At 43.7% G+C, this 18,335-nt stretch overlaps 2 protein-coding genes across 3 annotated transcripts in view; one reads left to right on the forward strand and one right to left on the reverse strand.

Moving 5' to 3' along the window:
• The window catches only part of LOC126517784 (uncharacterized), a 27,434-nt gene extending 19,631 nt beyond the window's left edge, over positions 1–7,803 (forward strand). For both annotated transcript variants that reach the window (XM_072285633.1, XM_050167577.3), the window contains one exon: positions 700–7,803. In XM_072285633.1, the coding sequence (XP_072141734.1) occupies positions 700–1,013 (314 nt within the window). In that variant the 3' untranslated portion in view covers positions 1,014–7,803. The remainder of the gene's footprint in view (positions 1–699) is intronic.
• LOC126517786 (uncharacterized) lies at positions 4,478–17,078 on the reverse strand. The gene is made up of 3 exons (XM_050167578.3): positions 16,649–17,078; positions 15,042–15,264; positions 4,478–10,677 (listed from the first exon to the last, which is right to left on the reverse strand). Exons 1-3 carry the CDS (start codon positions 16,873–16,875, stop codon positions 10,189–10,191), a joined length of 939 nt encoding a protein of 312 aa, XP_050023535.3. The 5' UTR covers positions 16,876–17,078; the 3' UTR covers positions 4,478–10,188.
• Positions 17,079–18,335: the final 1,257 nt, after the last annotated feature.

The raw sequence follows: 18,335 nt of genomic DNA on the forward strand, positions 1-18,335 counted from the left end.
GAAGCAAGTCCACTTATAGAAACTGGCTCCAGCAAAATACCTCATTCGTCTACTGTTGGTCGTTTAGCTGGGATCTTGTCAAATGGAGCACTGCGATCCAATGCAGGCCATCTCCTTCAGAGCACTTGTGGAAGCTGCTGGTGATGAGTTGTGTATGCTAGTACTGGCACATATTGCAAGCAGCGATAGCTATGTTTAATGAACGTTGACTGTGTCTTTACATAATACCAACAAAAATGTCTACGAGGCATGCTCGGTGCACCTACGATATGGCTGTCAGTGAAAAAAAACTAATTCCCCTGTTAAGGTTTTAAGGAAAGGACCCTTGATTTTTATCACAGATTGGAGAGATGACAATTTGCCAAGCAAGTGCACAAGTGCTTGTACCTCTCGTTTTGTGTTTTGTGTTCTGTCCTACTCTGGACTAGAAATATTAAGGAAAGGACCTCAAAATTTTTAGAGCTTTACACTATAGTGTCCCTCATAAGCTGAATGGCTCCAGGATGGCCCTGAAATCAATCAGCCTATGAGAGACTGCATTGGACCTTTAGAGGACACTAGAACTAGTTGAGGTTATTAGCCTGTTGGATAAACGATTGTCATTAGCAGTCTTATCATTTGTCATACATTCGATTATCAATTGTCATACAGTCCTATCCACCGATCCGTGCCTTACTTGACTTGCTTTTTCTCGTGTAGACCCCGTTACTGCGGAGGCCACCTGGTGGGCCATTGGAACAATCATCTTTGGTGTCATTGCACTCATCCTGCTGCTTCCATGTTTTGTGTGGACCGCACTGCGTGGGGGCCAGAACAATGTGACTACACTGGTGCTTCCTGGTGCCATGCGCATTCCTAGTAAGAATGGCTCTTCAACCACAGCTTCTGCACCTGGGACTTCTCCGACCCAGGAAGCACCTTCTGTGAATGATGGGCCATCATCCGCAGATCACCAGCTCTCGGTAGAGTGCACGCCTACAACGAGCGACAAAGCACGGCTTGTGACATCTTGAAGGTTTGCGCGCCCCTTAGACATTGGTGCATTCTCTTCCTGTGGCCTTTGATGGTTGATGTGTTTGGTTATGGTTCGGTCGTGTTCCAATGCCTTCTCTGTCGCAGGAGTGGCCTATACTTGGGTGTTATGTTCAGCTTAGGTACGTGACGGCACTTTTCTTTCCATGCCACTCTGCAGTGCCGCAGTCTGCTTGCTTTTTCCCTTCAGTAGCGTGCTGGCAGTGGTATTGAAGATGCATGCTGGCATGAATACTAAAAGAAAGAACTGCCATTGTTGTGCCTCAGCAGAATGTATCACCTGTGACAGATTTATGCATAAATCTAGCAGCTTTAGAGTGAGCCAGCATTTTATATGCGGCTAGCACAAACTTCAGCTGTTTACGTTATGCACCAGTGTTGGGCAGTGAATTGTTGGTGAGCTGTGCTCCGAGCACGTCTGCGACAAGGCTTAGTTTGTGGCATCGTGAAAGCTTGGGCTGCTTAATTAACTAATTTTTCTTGTTCGACTGCTATGGATGTTTTGGTTGGTAGTCTTGGCCACATTCTCTTACTTTTTCTGTGTTAAGTGAAGTGGTCTTACTCTGGTTGTTAAAAAGGAGCCAGGGCTAGAGGTTTTACAACAATCGAGATTGCTTTACCTGATGTTCAACTGATGTTCATATTGACTGTATATTTGATTGCTATTGAAACATGGGATTCATTGACAGTAGTTAGAAGGGTCAGCAGTAGTTTGTACCAGGGCAAGCTAAAGAAAGGTCAACTGCTCATCATTGGCCAACATACGAAGTGCTGCCTCATATGAAAACCCTCATAAGGGCGGCTCATGGGGAGGAAGAGGAGCTCACTTAGGGCCCTTGTGAGTCCAACAGAGTCCAGAAGGAGTCTAGCTGTACTCATAGATGGTGTGTTTTTAAATTTTGACTTTGATTTTATGAACATGTTCCACGTGTACCTACGTGTTGAATGGGCTTGTATGTGGAGAACATGTGCTCAAAGCTTTGTGTGGGAACAAGAGACAAAAGTTGTATGGAGCTTGATATTTGTACTCTTTATCCAGTCGTCTCTCCTTTAGCTATACATTGTGACTCTTAAAAGACCATACTTTTATTTTTTTATGCGTCAAGTAGACAAATGTACAAATGTGTGCCTTTGTAGCCAGTGTTGTTTTTTGTGTCAGTGGCCTTGTGTCAGTAAACCAATTAGATTGCAGTTTTTGGGTTTCCACATTTGTGGGGCCTACCTATAGTTTGGTCCCGTGCACAGAAACATGTTGGGACCATTCATGCACACGTCCTGAACTACCTTGATCTACCCTGTGTTCCTGCTGTCCCATGGTGCTTGCTGCAACTGGGGGCTTATTAGGTGTACCCTTCTAAAGTAAGTGGTGACAGTTGCGACACCTATGGCAGCTGCCCAGTCTTCGGGCCCATGTGCTTGTCCTATAAATTTGATGTGTGGATCATAGGTGGCGGCACCATGCTGTGTCGGTAAAATAAGGAAATTTCAGCTAGAAGTTGTTGCTTCATGTCAGGGCCTGCCCGTGCAGAATTTTGTTAACACGCTAATCAGTGTAAGATGCAAATTTTTGCCATTGCAATTTTATTCATTAAGAAAAATATGCAGCAATATTGTAGCAAGCAACATTGTGAAAGATCTTCCCATTGGTGATCCATTGCCAGTTATGTATAGTATATATAAAATGAGCTCATGCAAGAAGCCATAGGTGTAACATTTCTTCGTTATGTCATGTTTCAGAATGACATTCTTTGATTGGACGGTGTATTGCTGGGCCTTTCTGCAGCATTCTAGGTTAGTGGCCAAACATACCTGTGGATTTGTTGTAGCATAGAAAAGTGCTTAGTGAGGTTTATTTTGTTCAGAGAACTGAACTCTGATAACCAGACCAACAGATAACACCGCTGAGCTTTGTAAATATAGGAGCCATGGGAAGGTGCACATATATTTCTAGCTGACCGATCACATTGTGTTGTATGGCACTTATTTCTCATTTAAACATTGTTCTTCCATTAGCCACTTATGCTCATCATTGAACATTGAACTGGCCGGGACATTGCATGAAGTTCAAAGCAGTGCTCTTGCAGTTTTCACACTTGATATAAAATTGGTGAGCAACAAATCTGATTTGAAGTGTAAGGTGTTACTCACTGCTTTAAGCTCTATTTGGTCATACCTTAATAGTCATCCGTCCAACCTTGGCGCTGCCATGTCGGTTAGTCATTGAGCAATCGCACAGCGGTTTGGCAAGTTTCCACTGGCGATATTCTAAACATAAACCATAATTTTTTTAAACAAACTTACTTATGAGAGGAGCTCAGCTTTTGCATAAGCTATAAAAATGTAGTGAGATATATTGTGGACGCTTTTACTAATGCTGCAAGGGTGTGAAGTGCATTGCAACTCCTTGTCATGACGTACTCCCCTTTGTGCAGTGGCATTTTGTTATGCTGCTCAGCACAAAGTTGCAGGTTCGATCCCTAGCCACTGTAACCACACCCTGATGGCGGCAAAATGTGTAAACACTCTTTTATGGTTTCGAGGAGTACTTACGTGACAATTTTTAAGTTGTAATATTCTTGCTTTGAGTTGTGGTCCAAACTCTCTGTATCTGTACCCTAAAATGAATTACTATAATGCACTTGTTTCTCTGAACTACTTCCGGTGTCTGTATGCAAAAGGTGGATGTGTCATGACATGATTCGTTGGCTTGCTTCATTCCGAAAATCACTATGACTGGTGAATGCAGCCTGAAGCGAACTCTTGCTTATTTTTTTATGAGCAATGTCGTCATACCTAGCCTTATTGCTACATGATATCAGCAAATGTTGCTCCAGGTCATAGCACCACAATAATTTTGATGGCGCCAGGTTCAGAGTTTCAAGACCAACTTTAGTATCAAATTCAAATATCTTCATCTTTCCCAACCTTCATACTTGCTAAGTATTATCCTTTCTATGTTCAAGAAGCATGTGGTACACTTTCTACAGCTTTGAAAACATGTGCCAGTACTCCTTGACATGTGTTTTGGGAGCCCCAGATTTTCAAGATAAATGTGGAGCCCTCTGCTACATTCTACTTTGTAGCCTAAGTTAAAACTCATTGCTCTTGAAAAAGCCAGTGCTCTTCACAGCCCATAAAATTTGCAACTGTAGCATTTCTATATTCTGCCAGTACTTGTGTATGGGACTGATATTGGACATTTACTTTGCTAAAAAAACTTCGTCTTATGCATTGAAGCATACAAGTAACTGGAACGCCAGTGCATTTCTCTGCAAAGTTTGGGAATTAATATCTCGAAACTGGTGTCTTCTGGGAATTCGTTCAAAGTGTACCTGCCTAGCGAACTCCGTGGCTAGAATTTGTAAATTGCAATATGGGTCATAAGGTCATTAGTTAAAAGGGTAATTAGTAATTTTTGTTAATTAGTTGATTTGTCATTTGAGTGTTGTTTTTTTTTTTTTTCAAGGAGTGTCTGCCACTTCAAGTAGACCACCTCATGAATTAAGCTTGCACTATCTGTCACAGGTGACCTTTAAGAATTATTTAAAGTGTTCGCTGAAACACCCTGTATATTGCATTGTGAAGAGGCAAAAATAAGGTTTTTCACTTGTGAAACACGAATTAAATTGGTTGAAAATGTTGTAGAAGGGCTTTTAATAGAGCAAAGATTAAAATAAAGAAAATAAGCCATAATAAGAATCAAAGTAAGGTTACTTTTGGTGAAAATAATAAAGTACTTACGGTCTTAACTTTTCTTTTTTCTTTTTTGCATTGACCATTGTATATATATATATTTTTTTTCATGAAGTCTTCTTTTCTGCTTTTTAGTACTAAGACATTGTGTTACTTGAGTTTGATTGGGCTTTGTTTCACTCGACTTCATGGACTCTATTAAGTGGTTCGGCACGTTAGGTTGCTTCTGCTGGCAGAGAGATTTCACAGTCTACCTCTGAGAGCAGTTTAGTAAAGTGTGGAAGAAGTATATAAATATTATACAGGTGTGTTATGAATGAGTTGTTGATGTGGCACTGGCATATATCTTGACATGAGAAAGAACTGGAACAAAGAAACACCAGGATAAAGTTCTGCCTTCCACTTTATCTTTATGTGGAAACATGCACGTATATAATTTTTACGTGTATAAACATACATGCAAAAGCTTGTGCTCCTATGTAGCATACACATGCGTTAATGTGATGTATGCACAGATATGCAGTGTACGTGCTCCTACCGTAGCACACGTGTGTTAAATATGTGATATATGTACATATGCACAGATATACTCCTATGTAGCATACATGTGTGTTAAAGATGTGATATATGTACAGATTACAGTACATGTAAGTGTGCGTGTTAGGACTAATTGGAAGATAGCACTGTGTCTTGGTGTTTCCTTGTTCTTTTCCATATTTGCACCACACTGTAACGCGAACTTGCCCAAATCACTACCATGTTAAACCAGTGGCGTCAAAGGAAGCATGTGCATGATATGTGATACTGTTTGCTTATTTCTAGCATAAAGCTATCAATAGAACGCTTTTCATATGCACTTTTTGTATGCCTGATAAAATTGTTGCAGAGATTCTCAGTGTGCTTCATTTGTAACGACTCCATGCATAATTCAATTCTCTTTGATTCTAAAGCAGTGAACTTTTAGTGAATGACCAGGACGCTTCAGCAAGAGAACTTTTGTAGTAAATAATAGCAGATGCAAAGAATTGTTCAAAAGGCACTGGGTCTCGGTGCAGGCACGTTTCTTTCATTGTGTTTATGCGTGGTACATATACTGTAGGAAGACTGGTGTATCAACATTTCATGTTTCCGTTCATTGGTTGGACAGGGTGAAGAAAGATAGGCAAATGTCACCACCTCACTAGCCAACAAATGTCTTTCTTGAGATTATGCTTGTGTTTTCTGTTTCTCAATTTCTAACAATATATGCTTGGAATGAAACTATGAAGCTGTTTTTATTAGATGGCATACTAGCCCAAAATCAGTCAAAACATAAAAGCAATAGTCTGCACAGTGCTGGTAACGTGCATAGAATGTGTGATCAATACTGTGCAATAAAACAAGGTATAAAAGAAGTTGGGCTGCTGACTGCAACAACCACCGTTTGTGAAACTGAGTCACTCTGCGAGTAGGATGCCACTCTTATTGGCACTCTAGAGGTTAGGCAGACAATGCAGGCGGACGCCTTCAGTTTGTCACGTTTTGTTTGTTGCCTAGCGCAGTTATGAATATAATTCATAATTGCCCTCCTTGCCCAAAAAGGTGACAATTGCCCAGAAAGATGACAAAAGCTTTTCCCACTTAACTGTAACTGTCCACCGAATGTGGTCCCCCAAGAAGTGCCCAGCGATCATCACTCTCACATGAAAATAGTTCTGTGAATTCATTACAAGATTTCCTGTATGTGGATTTACCACTACGCCTGTAATTTGCCATGAAGATGACTCAATTTTAATTCTCAGACTACGGAATTTCACCGAAACAAAAGAATAAAAAAAAAATACTAATTCAGACTTTTTGCAGCCTTTAGTAATTTAGTATACCAAGCATTTAGCATGATGTGGTCGGTTTTGCTTGCTCTGTTTCTCTCGCTACTTGTACACATGCTTTGTTTTTGCCAGTGTTTTAATTACTCCATCTTTGGCACTTCATTGTCAATTAGTACTGTCTCAAAAATTTGTAGATCAAATCTCCAGATGTTGGACTTTTGCCATTTCACATCTTAGCATCATATCTCTCTCATTTTGGCCTATGATGATCACTCAGATTACACGCAGACAAATCTATGTATGTTACATACAAGGGAGTCTATTTCTTATGACTGAACTGCTTATTGAAGCATAAATTACAGTGAAATGTCAATTTAATGAAACTGAGTTTTATCAAATTTGTAACTTAAGAACCACTTTCAATATTTATAGAGCCTAATTAATTGAAAACCTCGAAGCAATAAAGTGAAATGAACATATTCAAGGGTTTAAAGAAGTTTAGAAAAAAGAATGTGTAAATAGACAGTGCACAGGAAACGTGTTATGTTGAAAATGGCTTGAAATTTATCTGTGTTTTGCTACAGTAAACTTATTACCGTGCTTCTTTGGGGTGGGCTGGTTTCCTTCCATAAAAGTGCCTGTTTACTCCTTCAGGTCCTGTGTGTACAAATGTACACACCAAGATAGTGCATCAAGAGCAACAGCACCTGTGAAAATATGTTTAAGACGTATATCAGACATATTGAAACACTTCTGATAGGACCTACGTTGCAAGTTAGAATAGTATCAGTATTTTAGTAAAACAATTTGGAATGTGAATAGCCCTCTGTGACATGAATTGTGTAGTGGGTTCACTTCTTTCACTGTTTTTTACTGTGTTCTATGTGAAGCATATTCTTCAAGTGACTGGATAGGTGCTTTCCAAATATGCTAGACATGAAATATTTGGCCTCATATGCAACATTCCAGCTGAGACTTCTCGCGTGGGGTTCACATTCTGTGAGCTTGATAAAACTCACTGAAATGTTTGGAATTCTTGATCCGTTCGGCACCTGTATGGCTTTCATAATTCCGAAAAAGCAAGAACTGTGGTGATACAGAATTGGCACCTGAAAAGGTTGAAGAAATTTTTCTGGCGCCCTAAAGGAACAGAAGTGCTCAATGGGACTGCCGTTTAATATAAGTGCATAAGCCTACTGCTGGCAGAGCTCATGCAAGCGAAAATTAATTTCCTTTTTTCATTCTTGAATAAATATTTCCATATGTTTTATGTTTTCAGTTTGACAATGTTCTTAATTTAACAACATAGTAGTTCTTTGGTCCCACTGACTTTGTTAACCTGATGTTTAACTATACTACAGTGGGCCCTTACACCTTGATTACGAAGTCACTCATCTCCATCCGAAAGGTGCACCTTCATGGAGCACTTGTTACAGACACATGACCCACTTTGAACTGGCTTCAACAGGCTTTTAATAGATGAAACCTTACGACTGGACCACACATTCCTTTTTCCTGCTTGATTAAGACTGCCTTAAGACTGCCTTTAGGCATAATAAATGCATAGTTAAAGATATACAAACAGATCCGTTTCATGCAGGTAGTCCAGTAGGGAATGGTAGCAAGGGCCATGTATCCAGCGTTCTGTCAGAAGGGTCTCCTGGGCCTGTCACTTGAAGGTGAAGAAAATCAAGGAAACCTAGTTCTAGAGCATCTAGCCTGGATGTCGGAAGCAGTTGCAAGCTGCCGCCAGTTGCCCACTGAAAAAATAGGTACGAGTGTTTGTACCTGGTTCTCACTCATTATGGAAAACCCTATGTTTGAAAATGGGGCACTTGTTGGTGGCGTCCCCACCTGACAGGTGCACAAATTCCCTAGGGGAAAGTGCTGTAGTGGAAGCCAAAATGCCTTTTCTGGGGTCAGAGACTATGTGTGTGTGGCTATGGCTGTGGTGCTATACTGAGCATGAAGTTACAGGTTCGATCCAAGGCACATTTTGATTCCAGTGAAATGCAGAAACACTGGTGTACTTACATTTAGTTGCATGCTGAAGAAGCCCAGGTGTTTACACATAATCCAGAGTCCTCCACTACGACGTCCATCATAACATACTATGCAGTTTCAGAGACTTAAACCGTACAGTTAAATGTTTTTTAATTGTGCTTAGTTTCTGTGAAGAGCAGCCGTTCCTCTTTACAAGTGACTCCCCCCTGACGAAAGTCGCATTTCGAGCTGGGGATACTTGCATTCGTTTTTACCTGCGGGTAACCAGCGGTAACGTGCTTCGAACCTACGAATGTTTTGCAGCCGAGTTGAGTGCTCGGTCAGGAGCCCATGGTGTCTTTGGGCTTATGTACAGTATAGCTTGTAACATATTGTGAATTTCCCCACTTAAAGAAGTAATTACCAAGCAACCAGCACTCGCCAAAACCAAAACTTGCGAGAGCAGCAACAGTGTTCTAATACAAGGAGAGTGTCTCCACTTCAGTGGTGTTCCGCATAGCTTAAAAGCACCAACAACCATAGTCTCAACACTGTTACTTCGCTTCATTACATCTGTGTATGTATGGCATTGATGTGCACTATGTAAAAACATAGGTATGCTCCATTTATGATAAGCCTCATTGCCTTTCAGAGTTCTATTTAAATGTGGTTTCGTACCAGTTGCTTGGTCAAGGCACATGCCTTCTCAGGCACCCTGCAGCGTGTAGTGTTGAAGTGAACAGGGCTGCCCTGTGTGTGCACTGTTTGTGCTGATGCTGCAAGCCATATGCAGCATAGCAGCAATGTTTTAGATAACAATTTGCACAGACATCCTTGCACCTTTGACAATCACGCTAGTTGTTTCGACTCTGAAAGTGTTTCTGCCTCACACTGACATTTCAAAAGCAAAATGGAAGCAGCAGATGTTGCTAGGGATTGCCTGCTTTGGACAACAAGTACATGGCTGCTAGCTGCGACAGATGCTTTTTTTCGATGTGCTTACTAACAGTAACCGCTTGCTTGGTGTAATGTGCTCCATGTGTGTGACTGAATGGACTTTCTTTGAACTTCTCAGGAGCTCTTGGAACACTATGTGACATTGCTGCATGAAGTCTGCCAGAAAGATTTTCTGAAGGTCCATACATTGATATGTGCCTGTTAGCTGTTGAGCACTTTTATTTCCTTACATATGTAGCTTGAACATAAGTACTTAAGCATACTAAAATAATATTTATTGAATATATTGCCTAATGAAACACTCTTGTAAATGCTTTCATAGAAAACATACCATCTGGAGTGAACTGTGGGAAGGAACTCAGCTTCGTTTAGGTATTGTCCTGACAAAGTCAGCATTTGTCATCATTTATAATGACAAACATTGCAGACTGTGATGTATGTGGAAAGCTTTATGCATTGGGATATTCATACTAAAAAAGGACACGTTATAGTAATCACAGCCATCTATGGAAGGAAGTGCAGATTCTTGCATATATCTTAGACTTCAAAAAGGAGTACGAGATGGTTCATTATTTATTTGACAAAACTCCGCTGGCAATAGTTTTTGAATTTTCAATTTATAAATCGTTATATCTGAGATATGAATTGAATAAATATTTTGTAACACATATTAAGTGCATTGTGTCATCTTACATGCACTCGAACAAGCTGATCTTCACTTGTTTCCCTTGTGTTTATATCCAGTCCCTTTGGGTTCACTGCCACCCGGCTTAGCTCCAGTATCTTTGTGTTTGTCAACACTACGGTTAAATATGCTCCATCTGCGACCACCAGCAGCTGATTTGAGTTCATTATCTTTGGAGGAGACGCCGCCACTCCTGGTTTTTGGGCTATCCTGTTTCGAGCTGCTTGCTTCTGACTTGGCCTTCGGAGCACTTGGTTTCGGGCTACCGGTGTTTCTGAGAGCAGCCTTTGGGCTACTGCTTTTTCGGAGATTGGCTTTGGGGCTACCTGCTTTAGGGCTACTTGCTTTGGGACTGCTCGCATTTGATCTTATCTTTTCCCCCTCTGAGTGCTCGCTTGGTGCTTCTCGCGTCCTCGTGTTCAAGCTTCTGTCAGTTCTGCCTAGTGACGTTGCTGCTGTCGACGTGCTGGCAGTGATGCCGAGGTTCTCGTAGACGTTCAGCGTGATCTGTTGCATTGCCTGCAGGAGGTGCGCAATAAATCATAAGCAGAAATCGTAAGTTGCAGCGTGTGCACATGTGACACAAGGGGAAAACAAAGGCAAGAACACTCTTAGTAATTCACCATGCCACAAGAAGTGGCCCAACACTCTGTGGCTACATTTTGCACATAGAATTGTGAGTAGTGTCGTTGCCAGGCTCTTTTTCATGGATAGGGAGATGAAGTGTACAGATTTGACATGATGCATGCAGAAACAGATATGCTTCTTGTGATGGTACAGTTGAAGATTCTCATGTGAATATGTTTGCATAACATTGTGTTTAATTTATGATCTATGCAATATTCAATAGGGGAGTGCTTTAAGTTGGTGCAATGTAGAAAGTAGCTTTTGAAATGAATGTATGCTAATAATGAAAAATAGACAAAAGATGGCATACCATAGGTTTCAGAGACTGCAGTGGTGAAATTAGACCGGCAACGTATTATCAGCGCCGGCGGAGATACGAAATTAGGTTGCAGCCTCGGTGATGGCATTTCACAGTAAAACCTCACTATAACAAAGTTATAGGAGAATCCAGAATTACTTCGTCATATCCATTACTTGATTATATACATTATGTTACATTGCTATTGCATCTACTGCACTCTGAATCTCCTTGGGGATTTTAAGGGGAATCTCACTTAGTTTGGAATACACATTATTTCGTTTATCCCATTTTATTATTACGAGGTCTGATTGTATTTGATGGAAACGAAATGCAAGAGCATTTGTGTACTTATATTTAGGTGCACGTTAAAGAATGACTCGTGGTCGAAATTACTCCGGAGTCCCCCAGTGCAGTGTTTCTCATAATCAGGTCGTGTTTGTCATGTTTATGGCACGTAATTTGCCACTGTTTAAAATTGGGAATTGTGCTGCAATCACTTCTGTACTTAAATTTCACTGTAGGAGCAGGCTGCCAATAACTGCTTTATTGAAGTGAGCCAGTGGAAGCATATGCATGTAGTAGGCATCGCAAGATGATCAGCATGCATCGGGATAGCCGTTCACAATCTTGCAGCAAAGTGCACGGTTTGCACTCCAGTTATCTTTACAGAAATCCTTCACACATTGCGGCGTAGTTATGTGGAGTACTAATGCATTTAGTGGCAGATTTGGTGACGAGTTTCTCAAAATGAACAATAGTTCCATATTTCTGCAGAGTAAATACTATGCCTTGTTGACTATAACTGCTTTTTCAATGTGCTTAGTATGTGCATGGGTCTTAATAAATTGTATTCATCGATTAATATTGGTTAATTAGGATCTTAAACGGACAATAAAACGGAATTGCAATGCATCATGTGACCGGACAAAGAAGGAGCACACAAGACAGGCGCGGAACTTCAACTGGGCTGAGTTGAAGTTCCGTGCCTGTCTAGTGTGTTCCTTCTTTGTCCCTTGTTTTTGTGCGGTTACACGATGCATTCCAATAACGACCACCAACTAGCCCGCTTATCCCTGTTAAATAAAACGGAGTGGGAAGTTGAGCTAGACTAGTATATTACAGTTGCAAAAATACGAAGGAGGTCTGCCTAATTAGTGAAGGTTGAATTGTCTCAGCAGGAAAGGCTCGGGAATCAAATATTCATTCATGAGGCTTAAAGGGACACCAAAGAAAAATTGTTTGAGCTGTCTTAGTAAGTTCACCCCACTATAATACCATGAAAGCTACTTCTAACACAAGGAGATGCGCGGTAAGCCAGAAAAGGCGCAAGAACAACGTTAAGGCGGTTGGCGACGTGACCTTGAAGTTACCAAACCGGCTAGGCATGACGTCATGGATTTTGACGTCGTTTGCTCGAGCCTGTAGACAACGTGTCATCAGTAAAGATACGAACTACAATCTATTCTAAACGAGACAGAGACTGAACTTAGCTAGTTTCAAGAACTTCTACCCGGCCAAAACAGCCCAAATACGAAAAAAAGAAAAAAAAATGATGCGCGTCACGCTGGTTTTCCAGCCTTGGGGTTTCGGTGCGAAATTTAAGAAATGTAACTGTCACCTTCGCTTTCTATTCCAATAATAAACTATTACCACAAAATTGGCAAACATAGTTTAGAAAGAATACTTTTATCAGTCATACTTGTTTAGTGTATATATTTCTGTTTAGTGCCCCTTTAAGTTCCCAAAGTAAGACTGGTGTATCACTGGGGCGTTGAGTGGCACCGTAATGGAGGGTTCCGGAATAACTTTAGCCACATAGATTCACATAGATTTCTTTAAAAATAGGCCTAAGTACACGAGCATTTTTGCACTTGCATCGAAACGGTGCCGCTCCACGCGGCTGAGAATCGAACCTGGTGGCGACGCCATCTTGAAGTTCCCGCACTAATTCCTGGGGCGCCGTAAAACCTTGACACTGCATGGTCTAGCTAGATCAGTTAATTGTTTATTAGTAGAGAAGACTGAGATTGCATACTAAATGAATAAAAAAAAACTTTACCTGTCAATTTCTTACTTTTTTTCGCACAGAACGGTAGCATGCTAAAATATTTCGAAATTTATGACGTCACAATTACCTACCCGCGTTGGCACGAAATCCAGAAAGATGAATGTTGCCCTCGTTCATGCCCTCGTTTTCTCCTCGAGCAATCAATATTTGCCCCGTAAATAAATAGAACTAGCCCTTAAAGCATACTTTACCTCTATAAAAAAAATGGCAGGGCTCTTTATGTAGTGACTCTAACTCTTGCTTTTCAGCTCAATTTCGAGTGTCTGCTCGCACGAATTATGCGCTGCCAGAAAAAGAAGTCTTTCGAACTTGATAGCTAGAGCCCACTGAGCCACCCGAAATAAATAGAAGATAGTACAGTATTCACAGTACTGTAGAGTACAGTAGTGTAGCATGGTGCGGTAGAGTCTGTATAATTTTTGGCATTGAGAAAGAGCATCGTGTAAGTTGTAACTTGCTCCTAATAGAAAGCTTTTTCCCCTTTCGCAAACAACCTAGTTTAATTCGGGTGTGGTTTTTGGGAAAGCGAGTGTGACCTAGTGGCGCATTCACAATACATATCGCCTGCAAAGCATGGTGCCACAGTATTATAGTCTACTAGAATACTGCAACAGCATCGCTGCTGTTGATTACCCAAAGTCGCACGATTCAGCATCGCCAATAACAGCTCAGTTCTGTTCTCAGGCACTGGAAGCTATACACGTTCTGCGTGTATAGCTGAACGTCTTCATCGAAAATGAATTTTAAAAATCCGTCAGAAGCCATTTCAGGATGACTGTCAACGTTGACGCGATTACCATTGAAGCAATGTAATGACATACCGTTTTGCCACTGCCGAAACGCGCCATCTAGTGGCGCCGCCTCGAAGTGTGCGCATGGTGCATGCCTGCATGTGTATATGTATTCAGGCAAGAATATATATGACGTGGATTAGATTCTGCCTAGTCGCGGATAAGGTTGTGTGAGCATTTTTTTTCATTGTAGAGCGGACATATATACCCAGAGTACAGCATACTAGAATATAAGGGTAGTGTGCTCACTGCGCACCATTGGCAACGGGGAGAGACAAAGCTGCCGATGTCAAGTTGTAAACAGAGCTATACATTGAAATCGATGGGGCACCGCCTGGTGTGCTACAGGGAACGCGCATATTGCTACACATGCAAAGAAGAGGCGCCGTGTGCATGCACAGAGACTGAAAGGATGCGAATGCGGTCTCGGACGCTACATCGGCCACGGCCGAGCGGCCGTGCCTCAATGGTACGACGCCGTTCTTGTTTACACTGTGACACTGTACCCAAGTTTGCGTGAAAGAGGTTACATGTAGACAAACGTACATACATGCCGCGAACAAGGTGAAGGTTCCAAATAATAAAGCATGTTGACAGTTGGTCGAACCCGGCCTCCTCAGCACAGCAGCCCGATGACTCATTAGACCATGGTCTATATCTAGTGACCCAAGTTAGCTGAAAGGAAGTTAGATACGAACGGAATGACAGACAGACCGCAAGCTGCAGGTGAATGTTCCGAACAATGCCAATTGCATTAACGTAGGGTCTGGGAAAAAGAATTAGGCCGCAAGGTTAGGCCGCAGGGTGCAAAAGTTAGGCCGCAGGGTGCACTGACAGCTCTGGCTTGAATGAGGGCCCCTTGTCGCGTGGTTATGTCACTGTACAGTTACGTAGCGTAGTTGCGTCAGATATGGGCCAAGATGTCAGAACTGTTTATCCCCTTTCCGATAGTTTTGGCGGACTCCTCCGCGTGGGAGCATACATCCTCCGATCTAGCGAGGTAGGCGCTGTTGCGCGTTGTCTATCGCTTGCGTTGGAACACACGGAAACCACGTGGTTAGAATTACCAGTGTACCGGTACGGTCCGCACGTATACCTCGAGCAGCTTCTCCCACGACGCGGCGGCGAAGGGTGTCGCTGGCGCGCCGAGGCCTACGCGCATCTCGACCAGCTGCCACAGGGACTCGAAGTGCAGCGGCAGCACGTCGCGGGTGGCGTGCTCGAGCGCGTTGGTCTTCACCACGTCCACGAGCAACGCGGGCTTGTCCAGCGTCTCGACCACGTCGCTCAGCAGCTTGGCCATCGCCGAGCAGTGCGTCCTGCGCGCGGTAGAGGGCAGACCTGAGCTTTGTAAGTATGAAGTAGTGCGAGGCGCATGGAAAGGAGTCGTGGTTCTTTTAGGCTTACGCACGGAAACTTGTATCAAACTGAAATACGAAGCGCAAACTTAACTAGAGATCGAAGAGCTGTTGGAGGACTAGATTTATAAGGGCATAGAGAAAAGCTACAAACGGGGAAGTACAGCGAAATACGGGCTGGACGTCCTTTAATATACGGGAGGCCTAGAGCAATGTATCTGCTTTGGAAAACTACTGAGGAATACGAAGGAAAGGTAATGGGTGGCTGTGGTTTTCATGTGCACATATAATCGCAAAAAAAAAAAAAAAAAAGAAACAGGAAGCTGTCGAGTAAATATGGTAGCGGCGAGGACAGTGACGAGGAAAAGACATGTAAATTTAGAAGTCCAGGAACAGTGTACAATGGTTTAGAAGAACTTTTTGCCTGCACACTTGGTAATGCGCAGTCTCGCATCGTCGCGTTGCTGCTTTCGCACGTCGGTTTCTTGGGCTTGTTTTCGACGCTTAGCTGTGGCTTCGCGCGCTCGTTTAACGGGGTCAGACTCGCGCCAAAGACGTTTCTCTCCGACTTTACGTTGCATCCTCTCAGCAGGGGGTTGAAATGTATGCTGTTCTGTGTTTTGTATGAGTGAATTCAATGAATGTATGCACTGTTCATTTGACTTTGTTGAGCGTATTATCAGTTATCAATTATCGCATTGCCAACTGCGCAGCAGGCCTTCGCCTTCATGTGTTACAGGAGTGTAACATGCTGCCAACTTTTCCTCTGGTATGATCAGTATTATGATGCTGATGCTGCTGCTGATGATAATCAGTCTAATTTATGCCCCCTACAGCGCGATGGCCTCGTTCAGCAATCTAGCTCTGCATCGAATAACTCCATCTATACGCTCGTAAATTGCCCAACTTAACCGCGCCGCCTAATCCTCCGTCGTTATTTAAGGCACCCCACTTGTTTCCATAACTAACAACCGATATCTCCTCTGCGCATCACACACAGTCTGCCAAACCCAATTTCTAGGTATTGCGTCAACTAGTGCATCGAAAAGTGCAGAAAGTTGGGCTTCTTGGTTATTTGTGGCTGTGAGTGCAGCGCGATGTAGACGGGACGGACAGAAGCAGACACAGACAGCGCTGCGTGTGTCAGCTTCCGTCCTTCCCGTTCAAACGTTGCGCTGTGCCCACGGTGGTAGCGTACTCGGCATAAAAGTGCACGATCGTGGACACCGTTATGTTTGTTGGTCGGCGTGTACACACGCTCCGTCGTATCTGCTCCCGTGCCCACCCTATCGCAACGCTCAATGAATGATTCGCACGGAGTGCAATTCGCCGCGCACACACTGACTTGAAGAAGGGAACTTTGACGAGGCCACTCCCGGGCACGTCCCTGAACTCCCCGAAGAGCGCCCGGTACTCCGGATGCCTGTCCAGGAGCGCCGAGAAGAGGAAGGCTCCGGGATCCGGGTGGGAGTCGCAGAACACCTGCCAGGACGCGCGAATCGCCGTCTTCTCGCTGTCCGACAGACTGAGCGGCTCGTCTGGCGTCTGGCCAGTGCTGCTGCCCTGACCCATCTTCTACGCTGCCTGCCTGTGCTAGTGACGCGCTGCTGTTGTGGAGAGCTTTTTAATAGAACGGCATGGCTGGCACCTTCTCTTCTTCTTCTACTTCTTTTCCTTCAATACACATGGCCCGCCCACGTTGGGATACTGGCCGAAGAAGAAAGAGAGAGAGATAGCTAGCTCTTTGTTTTAAAGCTATTTCAAGGCTTATTTTATAGCTATTGCACTTAATCGTATTGCATTATGTAGGTGTTTCATACTGTTTTAAATAAGTTAAGGTTAATTATATCTTTTCAACTTCTGTGTCATTAAAATTCGCATCCATTTTTAGGGGCTCAAAAGAAGAAGACCACGCAGGGCGGACGTGCTTCGTGTCGGCTCCGCTACTTTCCTATGTTTTTGGCCGATTACCGAACTTCTCGTGGAAATTCTTATTGCCAGCGATAGGCGGAAGCTTCTGGACTCCCTCAACATCAAGTTCTGCCAGGTGGGCCCATATTCTGGCCGATAGGCAGCGCCTTTCGTCCGCCACGCAGGCGGGGCAAGCTAAGCCTCTCATCTCCACGTACGCCACCATTGCCCGGCCGCCACGGCGGCGGGGCGTGCCAAGTCTAACTTGTCGCCGGAGCTCATTGGAGCTCCCAGTCGCCGACGGCAACGTGCCAGGCCTTTCCCGGCGTTAAATGGAAGTGGTCCAGGTAGAAGGAACAGAGATCAGGCCGGAAGATTTCGGCGAGGGAGCGGGGTGGTGCGATGTCAAGAGGAAGAAACAGGCCGACGGTGTTACCGAGTCGGCGCATAACCAGCAGGTGCACATGCAGCGACGGACGGTAGCCACGTCGAATACGGGAATCACCACAGCGCAATACAAAAGGAAGTATGCCCGACAAGTGCATCAGATTGCCATGGCAAGCCGAATGCCAGAGTTACCGCCGGACGATTACAAAATCGTCGTGCGCCCCCGAGGCGGCTTCAACGTGCGCGATTACGGGACGGATCGCATTTACTGCTGCCTACGTAACGCGGCGGGTGTAGGCAGAGAAGCGGCCGGGGAAGATAGCATCTGCCTCAACGTTAAACAGAACGTTGTGGTGCTCAGCACGCCGTCTGAAGACAGAGCTAAACGTTACGGAGCTATTAGCAAGCTTTGCATTGGAGACCGAGAGTTCGAGGCGAACGCCTATCAAGCCGCCCCGGAGAACACTTCCAAGGGCCTGATCAGGAACATTACAAAGACCGAGAGCCCGGCAGACGTCATCGCTAATCTAGTGACGCAGCGCAACCCCGATGTGCTGCACGCCAAGCGCATGGGCAACACAGACAACATAATCGTTTTGTTCGACGGATTCCACGTACCGAGATACGTATATTACGGACCTATGCTCGTCAGATGCTCCCTCTACAGGAAGCAAATTGACGTATGCTACGAGTGCGGGAGGATGGGACACCGCGCCGACGTGTGCCCCAACCCC

The sequence above is a fragment of the Dermacentor andersoni genome, chromosome 11 (genome assembly GCF_023375885.2).
Source record: "Dermacentor andersoni chromosome 11, qqDerAnde1_hic_scaffold, whole genome shotgun sequence".
In the NCBI taxonomy this organism is placed as follows: Eukaryota; Metazoa; Arthropoda; class Arachnida; order Ixodida; family Ixodidae; genus Dermacentor; species Dermacentor andersoni.

Bases quoted from the DNA above. Each gene is read 5' to 3' on its own strand.
- LOC126517786 (XM_050167578.3), bottom strand. From the start codon at position 16,875: ATGGGTCAGGGCAGCAGCACTGGCCAGACGCCAGACGAGCCGCTCAGT. The intron at 15,265-16,648 runs GTCAGTGTGTGC...TACCGCGCGCAG, and splicing joins GTCAAAGTTCCCTTCTTCAA to GACGCACTGCTCGGCGATGG. The intron at 10,678-15,041 runs GTATACGTGCGG...CACCTCCTGCAG, and splicing joins CGTGGGAGAAGCTGCTCGAG to GCAATGCAACAGATCACGCT.